Raw genomic sequence first — 19,752 nt, 5'->3', positions numbered from 1 at the left:
CCCAGTCTTTTACTAATGATAAGTGGTGTGCCAAACTAACACACTATTTTATTACCTTCACTTTAGACAGACTCAGAGCCTAGGGCAGAGCTACCCCCTAGTACAAATCCTGATTGGAGCACAGGCTGCTCTCTCTATCTTACTCTTCTAGAGAGTGCTATGAAATGATCTAACCTGTCACTGGCTGGCTCCATTCATGATGTTCCTTCTCCCCGACTTATAACTATAGGTATGGTCCCTCTAGGGCAGAACAGCTTTACTGGTCCTGGGTGTATTCAGGCTCCCTGGAACAGATGCAGCTGGGTCAGCAACAAGAAGCCAAAGAGAGTGATTTGCCCCGAACCAGACACTATGTTAATGTGTCAACTACAAAAGGTCCTCTGCACTCAACCCATTATCAATATATTTAAGACAGAGACATTTTGTGCATACTGCTTCTAAAAAATGCCTTACCCTTTAAACAACACAGGGATTGTTTGTCCATATATTGCAATATATTTAAGCTGGCCAACTACGTCAAAGTCATATCTGGCCAGCCCTACGCTTAATTTTCATCTGATTCATTAAGAATTCAATTGCTTAATTTTACAAAGGGACTAAGTTTTACCTGCAACTTACTAGCTGCCTTCAAAGTAAAACTCCCAAACTTGGCTGCCCTTTTATTAGACACCAGTGGGATCACCTGACTATAGCTGGTGTTTACTATGTTAATGTGTGGCAGGAAGTTTTCATGGGGAAAGTGGGCCAATAGTAGAAATATGTAAATTAAATAACTTGCTGCATAGTCATCTGCCCAGCAACTAAGGAGATAAGGAAGTGTAGGGATTTAAAGTCATAGGGAAGTTATGATCCCACAGAGTAAGCGTCAGGATAGCAAAAGTCTCAAAGAAAAATGGCTTTTTATTTCAGCCAGCAGCAACAGGTACAAAATAAAGGCAGTTTACTTTCCAAACCAGTTTCAGACTGGGACACCAGGGGCCCATCCAAAAACCTTTGACCAGGGGCCCACCAATTAATCTAAGACCAGGGGCCCAAACTTAGTACTATTTTTATTCCTCTCCTCACTCAACCTCGATTCTCCTAGTCTCTTTTCTTTACATACTATAATCTATTATTCAATCTATTTAGTCTCTTTGTTCTCATAGAAATAGGGAATGGCAATGAAATAGGCCAAATGTTTAGCAGCATGAGGGTCCACTGACACCTGGGCCCACCGGGACTTTTCCTGGCATCCCGGTAGGCCAGTCCGACACTGTTCAAACCAACAGAACATTAGCTTTTGGATGCAGTATAAGTTCAATAATAACAAAAAGCAGTGCAATTACAGACCTTCCATGCAGTGACTGTGTGTGCACAGGCACATAGGATCCTTTGTGTCAAGATCCTAGACACTCTCTCCATGTCAGACCCAACTGGTCAGTCAGTATCACGTCACTCTGGTACAGATCCCTGCATAATTATTCAGATTCTCAAAACAATGTAGCTCAGAACCAGTGCAATCAGCATCAGAAATGAATTATCAGCCCTGTAGCATCAGCTTCTATGACAGGGGAACCTCAATTTATGCTTAAGAATTTGTGACAACCCCTAAGCCAACTAAGCATCTATGTGTCATTGATATGTCTAACAATATCCAAGTTGGTGAGCTCCTATGTGCAACGTAACTCTCTAGATCAGGGATCCCCAACCTTTTTTACCCGTGAGCTACATCCAATTGTAAAAAGAGTTGGGGAGCAACATAAGCATGAATAAAGTCCATGATTGGCTGTTTGGTAGGGGGACTGGCAGCCTACAGGAGGCTCTACTTGACAGCACACCTCATTTTTTTGCAATTAAATTTTGCCTCCAAGTTAAGAATTCAAGAATAAGCATCTTCTTTGAGGCCACTGAGAGCAACATCTAAGGGGTTGGTGGGCAACATGTTCATGAGCCACGGGTTGGGAATCACTGCCCCAGATGCAGTGCAATATAAAATATAGTAAAAACATATTGCATAATTGTTTTTAGGGATTAGTTAACCTTTAAGGCAAAATTCAAGTTTAATACAATATTATTTGCAAAGTTACCTTCATTTACTTTCCATATAAATACAAGGCAGTTGAACTTTCTGAGTGCACCTAAGTACTGTAAAATCAGTATGTTAGTAAGTTTCTCTACACAAGGAAAAATAGGAATATTTAGCTGTGGATTGGAAAATTCTGGCAGATTTGCTGTTTATCATTAAGAAACAATCATTTCCAGTCAAACCATAATGCTTAGTTGTACTTATTACTGCAAGGATTGATCAATAATTAATTGAATACAATCACAATTGATGATACCTGACTAACCTTACTCGACAACAAATTCAATCAATATACATATTTTATTAATGCTGATCCAATCCACTGGAAAATAAACTATTAACAACAACAACAACAAAAAATTGTACAGTAGGGATGAAACTATAATGTGACATACCTCAGCCATAATACATAACCCTTGCAAGTTCAGGGAAAATGTTTGGTGTCATATCTTTCATATTGCACTCTTACCTATATATATTTAAATATACTGTTGCCTCTTATTAAGTATACTAAAATGTTATATTTCAGCTATACAGGATCAAGCCAAACTATAAAGTTTTTGCTGCAATTCCTACAAACAAATTGCTTCTGGATCAAAAGGTGAGTGAGATGTTTTATAAGCTATCTTAGTTATACTCATCAATACACAGTGGAGGCACGTGATATAACTGTTCTATTTCTTTTGTTTCACTTCACTGGCATCCCTACCTACACATAGTGCTAGCTGGATGGTTCTGGCTAGTCTATGTCACATTTCTAGAGGATGATATAGCATTACTATGCTATCCTGTAATTTACTGCAAGCCCTCATTCACAAAGTTCATTTCCCTGACTTCTAATAAGCTGACACCCCTGGGCCAATAGGAACACATCCCTTCATAGGCATAGCTTATTCTACACAAATGACTTCTAACAGAAGAGTAGGTCAGTATTTTCTTTTGTCTTATCTACATCTAACAAATACAGTTTGTACCAAACAGAATTGGTTCTCAAAACTCTAAACTCAACTTTCATATTTTATTACTTACTAGGTTAGCTCAGTTTTTTATTACCAAACATCAGTTTATTACGTTGGCTTCACTGCAAGTTGATAGCACGTGGGTTTAAAGTTCACCAAACTGGAGAAATATTTGTGAAAAACAAAAATATCCCCATAAACTTTAGGAAAGTTGGAAAAATACATGATAAAATGCAACCAAAAGTCATCCATTAAATATGACTACACTGAACAGTATCTCTATAGTGTTCTAGTGAGACTATGATTTACAATGTATTAACCTTTGAACTAGTGTGACTGTCATAGCAGGTATATGCCCCGAATAACATTGACCCTTAAATATGACAGAGGTCATAGTAAGCTTCATTGGGTCAGAGAGTGATATGAATTGGAACTGTAGCCAAAGCTTATAAAAAATATCATATAATTAAAGGGTAAGGAAAAAGGATGTAAAATAGCCAATGTTTATTTATGCCTTTAGTTGCTATTTGTCTAGAATAACAAGGAAACACAAATATTTGGAATGATTCTCTTACTGATGCTAAATATATCAATATCATCTCATTGAACCTGTTTTAAGAAAAATGGATTTGTTGCATTTAAAGCAAGGGCATTTCAAGCGAGTCCTACATAATGATGAGCTGCTGGAATTGGCACAATGTGCTTGATTGAGGGTAGCAAACTAGCACAATATCTCTTGATTAACTCTAGCTGGGGACCAAACTTGTCTGCTAATGTATAAAGCTGGAAAACAAACTGTACACCTCAGAAAGCAAATTCATAGTTCAATATAATGCTCTGACCAACTTCATCCTGCTGGGATAGTCATTCTTTAGGAATTGATTATTAATCTTTCAAACAAAGACATGAGCAGGTACTGGATGTATGTGAAAAGTTAAATAATTGATGCTGATTTGATCTGAGAGTTTCAGTGCATAAATAAATTAGTTTATTCAGATGTATTTATTCAACCGTGAGTTTTAGTTGACCAAACAGAAAAGATAAAGTTAACCAAAGTGTTTTGCTCAGGCGCTTGATGAACCTGAAATGAATGAAGAAACGTCTATGTTTGTTGAAGCAACAGAAACACAGCCAGAGGTAACAATGCAGTCTTTTCTTTTCTTCTGATGAGATATTTGCAGAACAAAATATTCAGATGTTTTTCCCTTCAGGTGTATTCTCCGGCTCTGCTAAGGCAACAGACAGAAGAAGTTTGTGCTGTGATTGATGAAGTCTTACATGAATCTCTTCCCTTGGTAACTGCATTAAACTGTTTAAGGGTAGTGTAAGAAAATATAGGTTTTAGTGCTCTTTTAATTAACCTGTCCTTTCATTCAAAAACTACCCCTTTTCAATCATCCTTTGTTGTCAGAAATATCAAAAAGACAATCCTGTCCCTTTAGTTTAGTTTTGTCAGTTTTGCCCATGTCTATTTTAGTGTCTAATAATTTCCTTTTGTTTTATAATATTTTGTTAGCACTGTGACTCATCAAGGCCTGGAAAAAAAGGATGGGATTCCAAGTGTTTCAATCAAAGTTCTCAGGTTTGAAGAATAAATCATATAATGTTATTGTTGAAGAAAGCTTACAAAATCCACTTTAAAGTGCAAACAAAAGGCTGCAATCAGTCATTTTTAAAAATGCGCACACTGTGTTCTACTCTCTGCTGCAGCTATTTGACCTCTGTTTCAAAGTGCGAGAACCTGCTGCTTTCCCAAAAAATACATCACTGACTGCATTAGTCAGTGCTGTAATGTGGAACCTACCTGCCCCCTAACTTGTGCATCATTTAGATATGAAAGAAAGGAACAGCAGAGGGTAGCCACAGTGGGGTCCTGTTCTTGCGCCCTATAGTGTTTTATTACTTGTACCTCTGGGATAAGTAAATGACCCCTAATAGACAGAAGGTGTTACTAGCCCTGTAGCAGGGCTAAAATAGGTAGAAAGATGTTACTATGTGTTCAGTAAAAAAAATTTAAGGTTACTATAGATATACTAGACATACAGCATAAAGTGCATAAGCTAAAGAAAACTGTTATCCAGCTACTGTATAAGCACTAAGCAGCACCCCCATAACCTTGCCCTGTGTGTGTGTGTATTATTGCCACAGTTTTCGAATTCTATAAAATTAAAACATACACTTGGCTGTAATTTAAGGTTGATCTGCTTAAGTTTAAATTGAGGTTGTATTTTATTCATATTGGTACAGATAGGGAACCCATGCAAACCTACTTAAATACTTTTTAAAGGAATTTTTTTTTTATCTCTACAGTTAAGGGATCTTTTAGAATGCTTGGGACCTGGTGTTTTCTGGATATTGTTTTTTTTTTTCGCGTTTTGGATTACCATACCTTAAATCTGCTAAAAACATTTAAGGGTTTGTTTACAATACCCCACGCAGTGCAAAAAAAGGCTGCACTATTCTTACAGAGGAAAACAATCATTAAGAAAAATAAAACTGGTTCTATATTCATGAGGGACAAAAGGGGGAATACATGTTAATGTCTCTGTTCCTGCTCTTTACGAGTCTCCCAAATGTGTACATTATCCAGATGTACACGTAAGTGTGAGGATGCTGGGTACAATGGATACTGTCCATACTGCTGTACCCTCTGATGCGGAGCACCTGCATTTTTAATCCAAGAGGAGAGTGCGTCATTCCCTGGGGTGCAAGCACCCAAGGAAAAAGAAAATTACACCCAATGTACCACATATAGTAAAATATCAGTAGTGGGCAAGTATCATATAGTGCAGAAGAAGAAGACAAGACTTATTTTTTGTTTCAATTTACTGTATACTGTTTTCTACACTTGGCAAACAATAAGCTCACAATCTGAGTTTGAACTATCTCTGACAGGATCTTGTTAACACATTGTATTTACAATGTTTTGTTTTTAATTTTGTGTTCTAGAAGCCAAAGTCTTCATCAGGATCTGCTGGAAGAGAAACAAAATACGTAGGTTTTTTTAAACTCTATAGTAAATTATTTTATTTTTTATAAATATTGGCATGTTATATTGAATACTTTATTTTGCATACAGTGTTTTTTTTTTTAAATTCATCACGAGGAAACCATAAAAATCCAATGGCATGTATACAAATAGAATAAAACTAATGTGAGCTTCTCTAGCATAGATAAGGTTTTTGTTTGTACTAGGGATCTATATTTTGTAATTAAGTTGTATTAAGGAAAATTAATGTTTACCACAGACCATTTTTTCTATACAGAATATGTATTTCCATCTGTAGGATATTAAAGGGCTTATTTACCTTCTGAGTTGAGATGTATTCAGATGTTCACGGGCTTCAAAGACCTTTTTCCATGCCATCCATGTTTTATTTTTTACTGTTTTTCCAAAATTGAAGTTTACTGTTTAAGTGATATAGGAGCAGAATCTGAACTGTTACAATTTGCTACATTTAGTTGATACATTTCTCAGCAGCATCTGTGGAATATTAGCTTTTGTATTAATTAAACTATTAACTATTGTATTAATTAAAACAGCTGCCTTTAATGGAACTCAGTTTGCAGAGTTGAATACCTGTCTTTATAGCTTGGTGTTGGAAGTGTTGGAAGGCGAACAACCCCTTTAAAAGGTTGGACCTTTGTCTGTTGCATAGAATGTGTTGTGTCCTTAGCTATCACTTCCATGTTACTTCCTTGTATCCAGTGGAGTAACTGTAGAGGAAAGCAGAACTCTTAGTTGCAGGGGGCCTAGGGGACAGGAGGCCCAGATGGAGGGTCTGATTCTATAGCCGTCGAGAAACCCCCCCCCAACACTGACCAAATGCAGCTGTGCTTGCTGCTGACCAATGTCCCTTGAAATAATAAAACATTCCAATTTCAGTGCAGCAACGTAAGGGTGAACATAAATGAGCAAATCAGGTACTAGTTTGTTTCAATATATCAAATAGTTGCACACATTGCGACACTACTATTGGAAAACATTTGCTGTGTAAGTATATGGCTGGACAAATAACACAAATAACACAAATATTCTGAATAATGGATGCTACCAGCAAACAGTTATGAATTATAAATATACTTTAGGAACAATCATTTGCAACCCCTTCCTAAACCTAGGTAATTAGAATGTATAACTGTTTACTGAACAATAAGGTTCTATAAGTATAATACAAGGAAAATGTAATAAATAAATAAAAATCAAGTATTATTCTATTAATGTTCTGCAGTGTGCTGTATGTAGAAGGTGTTGTTTCTGTGTTCCAATTAGGCAACCGTACAAACTTTTAGGATAACAGATTTTAATTACGATCCTAATATCGGAATTTAAAATAACTAGACGAATAAAGTTACCATCTGCTACTTAATACAAAAATATAGAAATCTGGAACTGATTCATTAACATAGGGCATAAGTAACATCAGCTCTGTTTCTTATCTTAACCAATTAAACATGATGTCTGATCAGTATAGTAAAATGTAAGGCTCTGACTGGTTGATAAAGTTAATTAATTGTACAACTATAATCTGAATAATAATAGTAGGAGACATTTTACTAAGCGTCCCCCCTGTTGCTATTAAAAAATGTGTCCAAGGTCTCACTGCCCTACTTAATTCATGTATGGAATTAGAGTCTCTGGCTATGTTTTAACTTAAATTCAAAGAGCCAAGGCAGGTTTCATAGTAAAGAAAACATGGTGAATTGCACCTGGTTTTTGCACTTTGCGCCCATACAGGGGAATGTAATAAAAGTCGCAAAGAGCAAAACAATTCGCACCAATAAGACTAAAAATCCACATCTCGCAATGTAATATTGTTCCTTAAACTGTTATTGCATTGCGAATTTTAATTGCGCATTGCGAATTTTAATTGCGCACTCATAAGAAGTGCTTGAAAAATGGTATTTAGTTTTTAATAATTTTATGCCATTGTATCGATTATAACTTGTCTTTCATCTGCATAAAATTTGCTGTCATACTGTTATTATTTGTTTAACATGAAAATCAAATAAAATATTTTCAAAATAAATAAATAAATAAGAAGTGCTTGAAGGTGTCGAAACTTTTGGAGCAAACATAACGACTTTTTCAGTAAGAAGTTTTATTACATTGACTGCGCATTGGCGCCAACTATAACATTCGCAAACGGTCTTTCACTGTCGGAAGTGGTCGCTAAACAGTTTCCGGGCTCGCAAAAGCTATATTAAATTCACACAAAGCAAAATTTGTTTGAGCAAAGGCATAAATTTTCGCATTGCGAATAGTTTTTCAGTTAGCGATTTTTATTACATTCCCCCTTTTGTGCACTAAGTCTATGACCCCAGTATCACTTCTTTAGCATGCAGTATTTACCATTTACTTAATACCCGAGTCCTTCTAATCTTACATTTATTTATTCCATAAAAGTCATGTTGTATACTAAATGTAACTACTGCATACATTTTAAGATTAGTGAAGATGTTATGTAATATCAATTTTCTTTTTTTAACATATGATGAGTTGGAGGAGATGATACAACAGTAATTGTATCCATACCTGATATGTGGCAATTTAATTATTGTGAGTAGGAAGGAGATGAGCATGACATGGGAGTGTTAAAAAACCAACTTCCTGGTGTCTGTAGGTTATTTGAAGAACCGCATCAACTAACTCAAGAAAATTAGAAAAAAAAAACAGAGCCGCACAAAGACAGCCAGCACTAAGCCTTATAACCAGTTACCCTTTGCTTTGTGCACAAAATGACGTAGGTTCAATTATATATAAAGCATTGGCATGAGTTTTCATTACTGTACTGTATAACATTCAGATTGACATCAGATGTCAAGATGAAAATCAGATTTGGTTAGTGAAAACATTTTACAATATGATTTTCAAGGACAAAATCAAGGTTTATTTAAACTGATTCATTCATCTCTAATGGAGATCTTAGCAGCTTTAACAATCCTGACCAGCTTTTTTGGCAACTTTTAGCTGCCGTGCTTTCCATAGCTATAAACTATAAATTTGGATGCAACACATAATACACTCCTAAGCCTGTTGTTGATTCATGTCACATCATATTTGACACAAACTGTGTGACATTGAGTCTCTTAAGAGTTACAATAATAGAACCAACTCTGATGTGACTCTGCTGTGCAGTCATAAAAAAAAAAAAAATACAGGTCTTCATGATGCCTAAACCTGAAATAAAAAACTTTATCTGAGCAAAAAGATTGTCCTTTTGGGTCCTAGAAAGTACTTTCAACTAATGATGGGTGAATCTGATCCATTTTGCGTCACTGAAAATTAGCAAAATGGAAAAGATTTGCCAAAATGCAAATGGGCATCAATTTTTGCAATGAATATATATATAAATTTTTTAGGGTTTAGTTGTCTATTAAATGCTTTTCTGCAGCATTTGTGTAGTCCTGTCACTGTGTTTGTATCTATCTGCTATGTTTTTGGCAGAAGGGGAGGGACATTCTGTATCAAAATATATTCATTCACCCCCCCCCCCACTGATATTCTGATACTCTGATACTCTGATATTCAAATCTTCTGGATGTATCACAGCTCAAATTAAAGGGGGTGTTCACCTTCCAACACTTTTTCAGTTCAGTTGCTTTCAGATAATTCACCAGAAATAAAGACTTTTTTCAGTTACTTTATTTTTTTCTATTTGTGGCATTTATTTATTACTCAAGTTTAAAAATAAATTTTTCACCTTCTTATGTCTTTCTGAAGCAGCTCTGGGAGGGGGGGGGGGGGTCACTGACTCTGTAAACTGTTCTAAACTTAAACATTAGTTAATATATTTGTTATCTTTGTCCCTGCTGAGCTGAATCCCTGAGTTTCATTAAAGGCAGCTGTTAGAATTAATACAATAATTGCCAATAATCCACAGATGCTGCTGTGAAATGTATCAACTAATGTAGAATCTATTTGAAACAACTAATGTAGCAAACTATAACAGTTCTGAATCTGCGTCTGATCCCAGAGATGCCAAACGGAGACGTCAGAGACAGGAACATTACACTTTTAAATTTAATAAAGAATAAAAGCAATGGAAAAAAATATATAATTTCTGTTGAACGATTTGAAAAAAAAAACCTCTCTCTACTCATTACTTACTGATAACATATTTAGGATGTTGCCTGGGGGTAATACTTGACTCCTCACTCTAGTCCTGTCATGACACATCTGCACTCTTTCCTACGTATTATTGCATACATTTGTTCCTTTCTAGCTCATGCAACAACTTTAGCACCGTAAACACCATAACACTGTCCTAGTTAGATTACTGCAACCTTCTTGAAATTGGCCTCCCTAAATCCCATCAACCCCTCTTCCAGTTTGTCTTTGACTGAGATGTACCTTCACACCTAAGGGAGAACAGGCCCCTCCACCCTTAAGCAAAAATACATCCAATTCATGAAAAATACATCCAATTTATGAAAGCTTCAACCACAGAAAATATTATACCTATCCACTTCAATTATAAACTAATTTCAGCAGATCTTCTGCTTTCCTAAGCCCATGTTTTGTATCCAGACAGAGGAAAGGGGATCATTTGCTACTTTCTGTAGCCTCACTGACATTGATACTGACTACATTGCTGGTAATTGTAAGAGTATATTTGAGTGCAGAAAGTTTTAGGTGGGATGACAGTGAAAAATATAAGCAAAGAATGAGAGGGAATTCTATAAAGAAGAGCAGAACACAAAAGTGTGGGAGAGCGAATGAATTCAAATTTTAACAAGAAAATTAAAGCCCTCTTTCTGTCATATACTCATTAGAATAAATGCTAATTTCCATCTTGCCTAATTTCTCTCTTCCTTCTGAGACCAGTGAACAGGAAGATTTGCTTACTCTGAAAATTATTTTTATAGTCAAAGATGTTGCTTACCTCTAGCTTTTTAACATTTACAGTTTGACTGACAAAAATAATTGGATTTAGTTCCTTTCCTGTGTCTCAATGTGCCAAAAATTCACAGGTGTTTCTGAGAAAGGGAGAATTGCAATAAGTTTAAGCAATGGGCTGTTTCTGGGTTTTATAGCATTGAACTGTTCAACAAATTTGTGGGGGGATGTGTGGTTGTCCTACATGCAACCCCACCCCAACTAGATTGTTATTGTTTGCATTATTTACTGCTGATGAATAAATATTTGATAGTATAAAGTATAACCTGACACCCAATATATTGGTAAATCTATTTTGCTTTTTAAAATACACATACATTCATATGAGTGGGAGATTTTTTGTTCTTCCTTTGACATTATATCAAAACCATCCCTGATCTCTCAGGCTTACAACCATTGATAGGCCATTTTGGGAAGGGAAAATATTGTATGTTATCCAGAATGCTCAGTACCTGGGGTCTTCCAGATAATGGATCTTTCCATGATTTGGATCTTCATACCTCAAGTCTACTAGAAATCCTTTAAACATTAAATAAACCCAATAGGCTGCTTTGCTTCCAATAAAGATTAATTATATCTTAGTTTGCATCAAGTATAAGCTACTGCTTTATTATTACAAAGGAAAAGGAAATATTTTTTTAAAAATTGGATTATTTGGATAAAATGGAATCTATGGGAGACATTTGGTAATTCGGAGCATTCAGGATAACAGGTTTCTGTATAACGGATCCCATACCTGTACTCCGGTTATGTCCCTACAAAAGGCTCTAAATAGAGGTCCCAAATATACATACAAGTATGATATACAGATGATTTTCATGTAATTTTCATTTAATTTATTATATACAGTATTTACATATACAGTAATCAGCACTGTTTACATAGACATAGAATTAGTTTTTAATAGAAATATGAACCAATATGATCTACACATTTTCACAGAGTAGATATAGTGACAATTCTTGGACCCTTCTCCATTGTTATAATTCCATAGGGTGAATGTAGTGTCCACATTTGACCTGTGGAGCATTATCGTGGGTGGTATATCATAATTCTGTGGTTAAGCATTAGATCCTCCTAGATTATTAACAAGAGATTTTGTGCCTAATTCCACCCCCCCCCCACCACACACACAAAAAAAAACTTTATTGAAAGTGGGTGAAATTGGGTCAAGGTATAACATCCTTTTACATTCAAATGGACAGATTTACTAAAGGGCGAAGTGAGTAACGATGGTGCCGATTCGCCAGTGTTACTGCTTTCAGGAATTTTGCAGATTTACTAACGGGTGCAGGCGTAACAGACGCTAGTGGTAATTCGCACTCTATCGGTAGGCGAATTTTCGCTCTGGCGAATTGATGTTACTCTGCAAAATCACTAAGATGCAGATTTTACTAAACATTACCTCTTTTACATGACTTGCCTTTGCTCAGCTTTGACTTTGACCAGGCAAAGTGCATTTAAGTGCATAGATCTTCCTAAATCTTCTGTTACTTACATCATATTTTTAGTGGAAAAAGTCCCAAAAATCGCTGGCGTCTTTTCCTTTTTTCAGAGTGATAGCATGCAAAAGTCCTTAAATTTTTTGTGGGTAACTGGGAACATAAACTATACAGTGGTCTTATGTGTAGGGCATTATAACAACTCTATTTTTTTTTATTAAGGTTGCTGCAACATATACGTCCATTCAACTTTATAATTTCCCGCTATATGCAAATTAGCCTGAGCGAAGACCTCTAAGTCAGTTGCGCTAGGCAAAATTGAACGCTAGCATATCTTATCTGTGATTGCCGAAGTAACGCTAGCAAAAATTCGCCAGCGTTCGGTAGAGTCCTGCATCGGGTCGGGTTCCCGCGGAATACCCGACACCTGGCAGGATTGTGGGCAGAAAATCTTAACCTAACCTTAATGCGGGTCAGTTTTCGGTCACAACCCCCCTATTCCGTGTGACCCACTCATCGGGTCCGGTTCATGTGGGAGGCTGGGAGCGGTTTTACATATTTCTGCCTTGCCTGGCTGACTTTATGCAGGCATGCCAGCCGACCGTTGCCTCTTGTGTGAGTCTCGCAAGAGCGTGTGTTTTACTGTGCTGTGATGTCATGACGCACGGCCACACAGCGCAAGGCGCACGCCACACAGCGCTACTAACAACTTCACTCACGGATTTCTTGGCGCGTACGTGGGGCTGTGTGTGCGTGTGGCTGTCTGTGTGTGGCTGTGTGTGTCTGACTGTGCCATTTTCACACTGACTCCCCAATAAGCCCGTTTAAGGCTAGGCCTAGCAGGAGGCACCACTACCACCATGGCACCACCACTCTGTCTGTCTCTGTAACCAGGGCAGCCATCAGGGGGGGACAGGGGGGAGAGTTGTAGGGGGCCCCAGGGTAAGGGGGGCCCGGCCATGCCACACTTACTTGATTAGCCGGGCCCCCCATCTTTCTGAGAGCTGCTGACTTCGGGAAGGCATGGACGTTTAAGGGGCCCTCGCCACCAATTTTCTCATAATGTGGGGGGGCCCTGGCCACCAATTTTTCTTTTCTCATGCGGGGTCCTAGCCACCAATATTTTTAATGGGGGGGGCCCTGGCCACAAATGTTTTTTTATGGGGGGCCCTGACCACCAATATCTTTTTATTTTTTATTAACATGTGGGAACCCAAGCCAATATTTTTTTTTGTTTTTTTACTGTGTGGTGGGGGGCAGACTTGTGGGGGTGGGGAGGGCAGACCTGTAGGTGGGGCTTGCGGTGGGTGCAGACCAGGGGGCCCAGGAAATTTTGTTGTATGGGGCCCTGCAATTTCTGATGGTGGTCCTATCTGTAACAGTCTGGCTGACGTGGCGCTCACTCAGCCTCACAGACACAGAGAATCATTCTCAGTGCACACAATTCAAGCCTCTTTCTCCATTTTATTTTGTTTCCTTTTAAAATGTCCTTTTTAAATGGAATTTATTTTGCAATAGTAAGTATTGAAATTCCTCCAGTAGGGGGCGTTGCAGACAGACATCCCCGCGGTTCGGGAGCATGCGGGTCGAATTGCGGGTACGGGTCCAGGAAGTAAATATGCTGGTCGGGTGCGGGTAGCGGTTCAGTGTGGGTCAAATCGAGGGTTCTGGGTACGGGTCCCAAAAAATGGACCCGCGCAGGACTCTAGCATTCAGCGCCCTGGACGCAGCTTCGCATTTGAATAAATTAGCATTGTCTGAGTGAATTTTTACCTGGCGAAGTGTTGCGATGGCTTCGAAGTCCTCGCTGGCGAATTTTCTCCAGTTAGTAAATTTACCCCATATATGGGAATGGGTGAAAAACAGTGACTTTTACAAGCAAAAAATACATTTAAATTTAAAGTTGCTGTCTACTGGAATTGCAACTGTGTTTGTATATGAAGTGCATAAGCATATCTGGCATTCTGTATGTGGCAAGCAACATATTTATTTTATAAAGGTTATGTACAATTCACATTTTATGAACATATGTGGCAGAGGCTATCAAACTCCATGGAATTTGTATTTGTAGAATTATTTATTATTATTAAGTGTTTGTTGCCTAGTTAGGGGTACCTGTTTGTATACTTATATCTAGAACAACAGGAAGATGGGACATCATGCCACAGACATTCCACAGTGATTTGTAAGCTCTAAATAAACCACAGCAAAAATAAAAGTGACATACCCTTACATGCTCATGCATCCCTTTTTTTACAGGCTTCCCTTCAGTCACAGACAAATGCAGTCACTGACTGTCAACAAGTGAGTGCATAATTCTTTCTTCCGATGAGCGTACATTTTCTCTACTGATACTGTTTAGATATTTAGTGCAGCTAAACAGCATACAGCCAATATGAAAGGTAAATATTATCTTGTAAAAAAGCACTAAGCAGAGTGTTAGCATCTCAATAATTATAATATTTGATGTATGAATGAGTAATTACAAATGTAAAGGAAATACCAATCTTCCAAATAACTCCTTTGCACTCCCCAGAAGGATTCACAATCATAACAAAAGAACATGATTTAGAATGAAGTCTACCAACTAATATAGAGGGCTGTCAATACTGAGCTGTAGTCTAACATTTGAGAAGTAGACACAGTGCCATTTAGATGCAAGAAAACAGATGTAATATAAAGAACTGAAAAGCCGGGTGCAAACTGCAAAAAACCCTTATGATCTAGAATGAGGTGCAGATCACAGAGAGACAGAAGTGTTCTTTGCTCTTGCAATCTCTAATGCTCTTGCACTTCTTCCCAAGGTCTTAGCAAATAACCCCTAATGTTTCTGCCCCAGGGGCAATCACAAGAACATGGAAGAAGCTGTATACAGGGCATTAGATGATTCTGTTGCATTGCTGCTGGTTTTTGAAGGCAGTTTTATCCTTAACCGGTTTGTAATGAACAAGTTGATGTATGTAAAAGCATTTCAAGTGAGAAGATCCTCTACTACTTATAAACCTGAAGAAATCCTTGAAAGGAAACCACATTTTTTAATATGCCCACTGGGCTTTACATCCACTGCAGTCCCTGCATTTCAACGACAAGCCCCAATAAGAGAAACATTTTTTCATGCCTGGAATTCCTGAATGAAATTCCAAATTGTGGAGGAAAATAGCCCTTTAAAACTGCAGGTTACTTACTGCACTTGCAGTGGTAAATGACTTCTAATAACCATTTAGCCATATGCGTTGACTACAGAACTGATTGATCAGTGGGTTGAATCAGTTCAATACTGTTCCCAGTTGGTTGTTCACTGTTTATACAGCAGGGTCATGATTTGCCCTGTTCTTAGTTTTGTCCACTAAATATTGGTGAGTTTAGTCATTTAACCTACATTTAAGGTCTACACACATTGGGTTCAGAATTCCGTTTGTTTTCTTAAAAGTTAGCGTCAAAACAGTAGATTTGTGTAGACCTTAAATACATAGTAACATGTTACACAAATGTACTGTTTTGATGCTGTTAAAGCTAACTTTAAAGAAAATAAACTGAATTCTGAACCAAATACATATCAGTTCACTTCTTTACTTCTCCTTATAGCTATCTAGTTGATGGTAAATTTTAGAAATATGTATTTTTTAGCTTGTACTGCCATTGGATAGTCTGCTTAGGGGTTTGAGGCTTATTTGTAAGGCATACTTGCTCACCCTTACCTTCCCACCAATTAGAAAAGCCCAGGGAACAATGATAGAGGAATTTGCACCCTCCAGAAAATGGGATAATTAGGAAATTCACTGGTACAATTTCTACAAATCAAAATTGTAAGGGTTCACCCTACTGTTTCAGCCTTGTGTGCCAGTATTCTGGTCGACAGTAAAACCATAACGAATATCTAATATTAATAACATGTAATACAACTACTATCATTTACAACTGTCTGCATTGAGGGGTTGAGACCAGTCTTGCTTTGATTGGCTAAATATGCCTCCTGGAAATAGAACCTTGAAATGTTCTTTTATTAGTTATTGCGAGTGCTACACAAAGAAATCCATAATTATTATGGATTCCTGTGAATTTAGTATTGTTGTGAATGGCAGAATGATACTAGTGTTATGAGTACAAATAATGTCCCAGTGTTATAAACATATCTTCATCTGGACGATTCAGTGTTAGGAACAACTGAATTTTTAAAAAATCAGCAGATAAGGCTAACAGGTGCCTATTTAACTCTGAAAAGTTGAGTTTAATATTTTATTATGACCTGCACTGTAGTCTTTGATGCCTTTTGTCTTAGTACTTACGGGTAGGATCTCAGCATTACTTGCAGTGTACTTTGGATTTCAGATTTTCCTTTTGTACATTGTTTCTTTCAGAAGGTAAAGTCCTCTAATAACTGACTTTTATATTATTACTTTCTGAACTCTGCTACAGCAATGATGCTTACACCCATTTTAATGTGTGTTATTGTTTTTCTGTGCTTGTCCAGACCAGGCCTGGGGTGATCAGGCCACTTGCAGCAAAAGTGACTTATACTGAGAAGAAAGATGATGATTGCAGTTCAAATCCATTCTCACATTTCACTTCCTCCAGAAAAGAACTTAATGATGTAAGTCATTGATACAATATTTTTTTATGGGAAAACAATGCACCAACTGCATTATTTGGAAATTTCAAATTATTTTAGTAATAGTAATAGTAATAACAGTAATAGTAATAACATCCTAAATTCCTAATTTCCTAGTAACATCCTAACATCCTAATTTCTTTGTTAATTTCATGAGTATTCATGAATTAATACAATTAACAACCATCATTTTTGTTTAGAAACAGTGACTGTATGGGGCAGATTCATCAAGTTTTGAATTTCAAATAAAAAAAGACCAACTAAAATTTATTTTAAAAAAAAAAAACAGTTTTTTTTCCGGGTGAATATGTCGTTTTAGTTCGAATTCGAATTGTACGAATCAAAGTTTGATTTTCAAAGTCCACCAATTGACTCTAAATAGGGAGGTCCCCCATAACGAAAACAGCAATTCGGCTAGTTTTAGATGGCGAATGGTCGAAATTGAATTTTTAAAGAGACAGTACATGATAAATTTAGATTTTCTAATTTTCACATTTTTTTTCAAATTCGAATTGAATTTGGACTATTCCGAAGTACACAAAAAATAACTCGAAAATAATTCGAATTTTCACTTCGACCCTTGATAAATCTGCCCCTATGTGTTGAACACATAGCATTTCAGATACCACTCTGTCCCTGATCAAGGAGAGATAGACTTGTCAGGAGGGGAAAACCATTTCCCACTTTTTTTGTTAGAATAAACCATTGTTTGTTGAAAGCTTTTGTTTTTGTACAAGTTACACTACATCAGACGTTTGTATAACTTGTTGATTGACAAAATCAATGTCCCTACCAATGCCAAACTGATGAACTGTTGAATAAAAAACCCATAAAACAATGTAAACCAAATAAGATCTGTCTACATTATACTAACATTATTTTCAGAGGATCTTCCCCTTTGTAATAATGGATTTTAAATTTATCATTCTTCCTTATATATCATATCAGGTAGATATAGTACAGAGTTAACATACCGCATTTAATTGACAGTATAGAACACTCTGAAACAGGATGTATTATTTGTAATCAATAAAATGCAGGTGTCCCATTTACATTCATTAGCAAGAAACTTTTTTTTAAACTAAAATTCCAATGTTTTTATAGTAATTAAACTAGAGTGTAAAGCTTTTGGAGGGAGCAGGGGGTTTATCCAATTGATTAAATCTAGCAAAGCTAGAGGGACTGCAGTTTCCTGTAGGTAAGAGCTAGCAAGATCAAAGAAAATCCATTAATTGTGGAGCAGCAAGATATTAGGAGGAGTCTCCAGCCGGCTTGGGTTGTAGTAAATAAAATAACATGGCTCATCAAGCTTTTATAAAACTCTAAATCAATTAAATCATTGTGCTAGTAGTTAACCACATCTGTCTTTAAACATTCTTTCTCAGTAGGACATAAATAATCAAAGCGTTTCATAATCCTAATACTGACATTCAGAACACTTCAAGGAACTTAATACCAAGCTGTCTTTAAGGCTATATCTAATGACTCTTGGCTTAATTGTAGCCAACAGAAGGTCAGCATCCTTTGGCTATTTTTTTTAACCATTGGAAAGTCACCAAACCTGAAATACAAGGTGATGACAACTGAAAATATGGTAACTCATAATCAGCAGCAGTGGTCATCTGTCTTTGGGAGGCAGCTCAAAATACATGTCTTCTCATAGACCACCAATGTAGATTGCCAGCTATTGGCTGATATACTATTGATAACAGGTATTTGTGATTTTTATTTATATTTCAGAAAGTGTTTCCTCTTAATATTTAAGGATATGACTTTGTCAGTTTCTAGTCATTATTGTGATTATACTCTTAGAACTAAAGTAAACCGTAATGAGCAGAAAATACCACATTTAATGTGATACTGACACGTTAGTATAAAAATCATAGGAAAGTGTTAGTATAAAGTAGTTGCTGCAGCCGCAATATCTTCCCTGAAAGCCCGTCTCAATGCCGCCCCCCAGCCCCGCGAAACTTTGCGCTGCCGACCCGCTCACACTACTAACGGATATTCTGCCGTGCTTCCATGCCGCTGGGCTGGGGGCGGAGTGATCCTTCCATAGGCTTAAGTCCTGTTTTCATTTGTAATTAGCCTAAGGAAGGATCGCGCCGCCCCCAGCCCAGCGTCACGGAAGCAAGGCAGAATATCCGTTAGTAGTGTGAGCGGGTCGGCAGCGCAAAATTTCGTGGGGCTGGGGGGCAGCATTGAGGGGGGCTTTCAGGGAAAATATTCCAGGTGCAGCAACTACTTGATACTGACACATTCCTATGATTTTTATAGGAACGTGTCAGTATTGCTTTAAAATGATGTATGGCTGAAAAGGCTAAAATGTTACCTACTCTGTTTTGGTTCCTAATCAGGGTCAGACTGGACTGGGCCGGCGGGACACCAGGAAAAAGCCCGGTGGGCCCCGGCCCTCATGGTCTCCTGCCGGCCCAGACCTGCACCCTCCAACTGCCACAGAAAGGAAAATTGTAAACGCAGTGGATAATAGTGTATTGCGCATGCAAGTCGGGTCTACTTAGGATGCTCTGTGTGTCCGTGGAGTTGTGCGGTGTGGGCAGGGGTCTGCCACTCAGGAGGGGGCCTGTTCCTAACCAATGCTTTCTGTAAATGAGATAAACTGAATAATAAGGTCTAACAGTGAAACAATGAAACTAAGGTAATAGCATTTTATTGTCATTATACAGTAGTTTGCCATCTGTGCACACTATTGCTGTTTGTTCTGAAAGCACTAATATATTGTTATTTCTTTCAGTAATACAATTACACTCTATTAA

The 19,752-nt window shown here is 37.3% G+C and overlaps 1 protein-coding gene across 4 annotated transcripts in view; it reads left to right on the top strand.

Annotated features, from left to right (window-relative positions):
* The window catches only part of LOC121394257 (muscular LMNA-interacting protein-like), a 131,846-nt gene that overhangs the window by 73,360 nt on the left and 38,734 nt on the right, over positions 1-19,752 (top strand). For all 4 annotated transcript variants that reach the window (XM_041564727.1, XM_041564726.1, XM_041564725.1 and 1 more), the window contains 7 exons: positions 2,595-2,666; positions 4,093-4,161; positions 4,236-4,319; positions 4,541-4,606; positions 5,974-6,018; positions 14,626-14,670; positions 16,838-16,957. In XM_041564727.1, the coding sequence (XP_041420661.1) occupies positions 2,595-2,666; positions 4,093-4,161; positions 4,236-4,319; positions 4,541-4,606; positions 5,974-6,018; positions 14,626-14,670; positions 16,838-16,957 (501 nt within the window). The remainder of the gene's footprint in view (positions 1-2,594; positions 2,667-4,092; positions 4,162-4,235; positions 4,320-4,540; positions 4,607-5,973; positions 6,019-14,625; positions 14,671-16,837; positions 16,958-19,752) is intronic.

The sequence above is a fragment of the Xenopus laevis genome, chromosome 5S, assembly GCF_017654675.1.
Source record: "Xenopus laevis strain J_2021 chromosome 5S, Xenopus_laevis_v10.1, whole genome shotgun sequence".
Taxonomy (NCBI): domain Eukaryota; kingdom Metazoa; phylum Chordata; class Amphibia; order Anura; family Pipidae; genus Xenopus; species Xenopus laevis.
This window is presented reverse-complemented; position numbering and strand designations above follow the sequence as displayed.